Source organism: Austrofundulus limnaeus, unplaced genomic scaffold (genome assembly GCF_001266775.1).
Source record: "Austrofundulus limnaeus strain Quisiro unplaced genomic scaffold, Austrofundulus_limnaeus-1.0 Scaffold50, whole genome shotgun sequence".
NCBI lineage: Eukaryota > Metazoa > Chordata > Actinopteri > Cyprinodontiformes > Rivulidae > Austrofundulus > Austrofundulus limnaeus.
The window spans coordinates 1,350,002-1,354,971 of record NW_013952452.1 but is presented as its reverse complement, the minus strand read 5'-3'; the positions used below and the strand labels follow the sequence as shown (position 1 = coordinate 1,354,971).

Below are 4,970 nucleotides of genomic sequence, written 5' to 3'. Positions count from 1 at the left end.
TATATGTATATGGGTATGGTTTTCAGCAAGGCTATAGTCATTATAATTATATAGATATGCATTTTTGTTGCAGTGGTTTTGCAATCGTTGTTTTTGTAGGTGTGGAGCCAAGACGTCGGGTGTTTTGTCTTGTGTTTTCTCAACATATATTTCACATATCTTCTAATCTCTCTTTCACTCTTTCTCATTATCCATCCATTTTCTGTACACGCCTCTTCCTTTTCAGGGTTGCATGGGTCACTGGTGCCCATATCCAGCAGTCACAGTGGGAGGGTCGGGGTACACCCTGGACAGGTCGCAAGTCCATCACAGGGCCACACATAGAGACAAACGAGACAAACAACCATTCACTCTCTCACTCACACCTACAGTAGGGACAATTTAGAGTTATCAATTAACCTAACAGTCATGTTTTTGGTCTGTGGGAGGAAGCCRGAGTACCYRGAGAGAACCCACGCATGCATGGAGAGAACATGCAAACTCAAAGGTCCCCGGACTGGGATTTGAACCGGTGACCTTCTTACTGAGAAGCATCAGCTCTACCAACTGAGCCACTGTGCCGCTTCTTTCTCATTACAGTTCACTTTTTTCTTTCTCTTTCTTTTTCTCCTATTAAAAAAAAAGCCACTGATGATGAAGAAGCTAAGATACTAATATTCAGATATTCAGTTCTGCTTTCTACTGAAGTGGCAAAAAAAAGATGTTTATTGTAATTTTTGAGAGCTTGAATAAAATCCTTTGAATGGTTCATGAGGTAATTTGCTCATGCCTTTTGGATCTGGGGACCCCTTACAAGGGGGGAAAAAAATCCAGGGACCCCCTCATAAAACCACATGTTGTTTTAAAGGATAATTTATTGTCATTTCAACCCCTAAATGCCATGGAAATATATATTTTTATTAAGTTTATTATGTTTGTTTTATTAGTTCAGTGTTCTCCATGCATGTTTAAAAATAAAAACCAAATTAACAGTTTAGTGAAATTTTTTGAGGACTCCCAATATACCTCTAGCGGACCACTGGGGGTCCTGGGACCCTAGTTTGAGAACCTCTGGCTTAGAACAGGATTTCATTAACAACTCCTCCTAAATTTGGTTTTAATTTGGAGCTATGTTGCTGGCATTCAGTTTGATTGTTTACATGTCATTCCCACTGAAGGCAACCTATCGTACATGTTTTTATTTTTATTTTTTTTGGGGGGGGGGGKGATGYGCTTTTATAATAATTTAGGACTGTTAGCTCACACGTTTAGGATTATTTACAAAAAGAAAAYCCCAATTTAGACATAAAACAAACCGCGTATAATCTGATTTTAAATGAAGTACCATCGCTCAGAAGTTCCAAAAAGTGAGGTGCAGATCGAGTGCGAATAAATTCAGATGTGAGCTCAGTCATGGTGAGATCATCCAGGGTTTCCTGACCTCCATACAGCGTGTGATTCAGGAGCAGTACCCCACATTCTGCACAGCAGCCTCTYGACAGGCGTTCCCATGGTAACTCCAGTAGGTCAACCAATGAGAAGAGGGGGCTGGGCAGCAGGGAGGATGGRGAAAGGTGGGGTTTGTGTGTTTGTGCGTGTGCTAACACAGATTCTGTGATGTGATTGGAGTTTAATTGGTGCAGTAAAAATGATACGAATGTGAAACCATCTGGAAAAATACCTGCAACCTTCAGCCCTAACCGCTGTGCTGCTGTGTCATCCTCATTGATTTACCTCTAAGGGGAAAAAATGATATAGATCTTTTTTTTCAGCTGTTTTTCCTCCAAACAAATGGTTATTTCCTCCAGCAGTACGTTACGGTAACACCACTGTTTTTCCTCATTCTTGTGTCATTCGTTTCCTTTTGTGCTTCACTTTTCACGCTCCCCGAGTTCGACGCTGGTAATTTTCCATCCTGTCTATAATTCATCAACAGACCCAACTTTTGGCTCGGTGAACATAATCTGCCACTCCCTAAATGTAACAGTGACCTGAAAAGTGTTCAAGAAGTACAGGTTCATCTTTAGTTTTCCCACTGATGCCGAACCTGTGTGCAGTGATGAGGTCATACAACATGTACGAGCTTCCCTGTTGTGACAAATGGAGATGTTGAGAACAGAACAGGAAATTAAGGCAACAAATAAATATACAACATGAATCACATGAGAAACGAACAGCATTGATGGGAAAAAGATCTACTTAAAATAAATTTGAAATCAGTGCAAAAGCTATTCCTAAACGTAAACAGGAGCTGTTAGAGTGGATTCAAACAAAAGAGATCATACTCTACAAAGATCCTTTATTACAAACATCTGGACAAGTTCATTATTAATATTGTTGTTTTGCTGAAGGACARTAGTTTCAGGTCAAATGGTTATTTCTTTCACCATCAGCATAGAAATGGAGCAGCATGTAGTTTAAAGCCCTGTTAGCGTCGAAGTAAAGAAACATGAAATATCAGAACAAAGTAAAACCAGCACAACCAGTTTCCAGAAACAGAAAAATAAATTTACATTCCCACATAACAAAAGGGTTTTTCGCGTGAAAGCCAGTGACTGACGAAAGATGTCAAAGTTGAAACAAAAGACTGATATGATATGATAGACCAAATGTTCACGCCTTCTCTTGTTCTAGGGAATTGAACTGAGCAGGATCCGGTTAACTGGAGCTAAACTTCTTTATTTAAAGCACATCAAGACTTGAAAAGGGATTTCAGTTTCATGTTTTAGAGATATTTCACAAATCAAAGTCAACTCTTTACCTGAAACCTTTTTGGTTTTTCTTGATAACAGAAGCAGATTTTTAATTCCAGCTATAAAAAGCTCATGATAATGCAAAACTATAAAGACGAAGGAAAATTCCAAGCAGCTTAAGATGACGCTCATGTTGTTAATGATTGTCTAAACTATTTCAACATACGTTCTTAGTGAAGGTTACTTTTTCAGAGAATTCTCAAACACAGGAAAGCACAGCACTGGACCTGAGGACACATTAAAGTTCTTCTCAGTTAGACATAATAAATATAAATATAAGTGCTACTGTTGCTGCTCACAAAGCAGCTAACAGCAGTCTGTATTGTGCAGAGAAATCTGTAAAACTACCTGTCAAAAAGGCACCAAAAACAAGTGAATAAGTGCTTCAAGTTTTGTTCTAAACTTATCTGGAAAATTATTTTAAAAACATCCCAGAAAGTGATTCTATTAGTGATAAATATTGTGTACATGTAGCCAGAGGACAAGAGATCACAGTAAAAACATGAAGCGTATTTTTTTTTTTATCAAACCATCACTAAACAACCTTCTGTTGGTTTAAGTTTTATAATAAGCACAGACAGGCTTATTATAAAACTTCAGAGTCAAAGCTGGGCTAATGCTGGCTACTTTTGTTTTCAATAAATCAGATTTTTAACTCCCTAATTTATCAGAAAAAAAGAGTTTTGAAATGTTTTTATCTGATTAAAAGAAATAAGTAACCATTTACTGCATCATATACTTTTAACAGTTGTGCACACGTTTGCAAAACAAAAGCAGAACATTTCACTCTGACACCGTGGCTGCGAAGAACTGGAGAAAATTACACTCATAAAGGTCTAAAGCATGAGGCCACCTGGGCACACACACACACACAGATATGGCTTAAATATTCACTCTCATCAAACCAGGCAACTAAATAAAACAGTCACACCAGATTCATGTGCATTTAAATAAAACAAAAACACAACAGAACAGTTTTAAGTAACACTAACTTTGTTTTTTTTAGACTATGAGCCTAAAAATTCCAGTGAAATCTCAATCAGCCCCAGTTTCAGGTTCACTTTGTCCACCGCCCATTCAGCTTGCTGGAGCCTGAATATCCACAGTGATAAAAGTGTACAATTTATCTTTGACAATTTCCTTTACTGTGTATTTAAGGGAATTAATCCCGTCTTCTTTCATAGTCCGCTTAGTGTGGCCGAGCTTGTCGGGATTCTTTGGATTCGGCTCGTTGTGCAGGTCTCTTTGGTGCTTGATCATCTTGTATTTTCCAGTTTTCAAATCCGGTCGAGACACCTGCATCCCGGCGTAGACGATCCGCCGGTAAATGTCGTCGTCCTCGCCGCCCCAGCCCCAGTAGGAGTTCGGGAAGCCGTTGATCTTCACAAACTGCTCTTTGGACAGCGACGAGACCCCGCCGAAGAAGGTCGTGTAGGGTAGGTGGAAGTTAAATTTGTCCATGCCCACGGCCAAGTGTCTCGGTTGGTTGAAGCATCTGTAGAGGTTGCGGTCGTCGAGGGGTACCAGGTCTATGTCAGAGAAAACGAAGCACTCGTAGTCATAGTCCTTCTGGGCTTCCATGTAGCCGACGTTCATCAGCTTGGCCCGGTTGAACACCCCGTCCCCATCCTGGTTGATGACGTATACGCCATAATCCAACTGCTGTCGGATCAGGATGGGATGCAGGTAGAAAAGCCAGTGTATCAGGTGCTCATGACGATTTCGAAACGGGATGATGACTGCCACCTGAAAAAAATGAAAATAACTTCGTTATTGTGGCTGAAAAATTAGAGATGACCATTTCATCAAGATAGTTGTGACAAAACACATCTTTTAAAAGGATGCCTAAACTTTTTTTCAGAGAAAAGTGGTCACAGAGCACATCTTTACTAAATATTTTTAATAAAGTATACATAATAAAACACACCCAGGAGTTGTTTTGTGTCTGGTTTACTGAAGTCACAAGTGGCAGTTGTACAACAATAACGCTCAGATGACATTTTATTCCGGTTCAATATATGGTTTAGTGTATGTGACAATTATTTTTGAGATTGCAGCGATCAAAAGTTCACACAGYGGATGTATAGTAATCATTAAAAAGTAAAAGATATTTCAGTGTGAAATGTTTTCTACATGGAAATTTTCCTAAAAAAGCGTAGACTCTAAAGTGTATTTCTAAGGCCGGCTAGCGGTACAATCTGATCGCACCAATGCCAAAAAAAGTGACCCATAACCAAA

At 39.3% G+C, this 4,970-nt stretch overlaps 1 protein-coding gene across 1 annotated transcript in view; it reads right to left on the bottom strand.

The window, feature by feature from the left end:
• Positions 1-2,261: 2,261 nt before the first annotated feature.
• The window catches only part of LOC106517566 (beta-1,4-galactosyltransferase 1), a 4,878-nt gene continuing 2,169 nt past the window's right edge, over positions 2,262-4,970 (bottom strand). Inside the window, exon 2 of the mRNA XM_014008474.1 lies at positions 2,262-4,478. Within this exon, the coding sequence (XP_013863928.1) occupies positions 3,810-4,478 (669 nt within the window). The 3' untranslated portion in view covers positions 2,262-3,809. The remainder of the gene's footprint in view (positions 4,479-4,970) is intronic.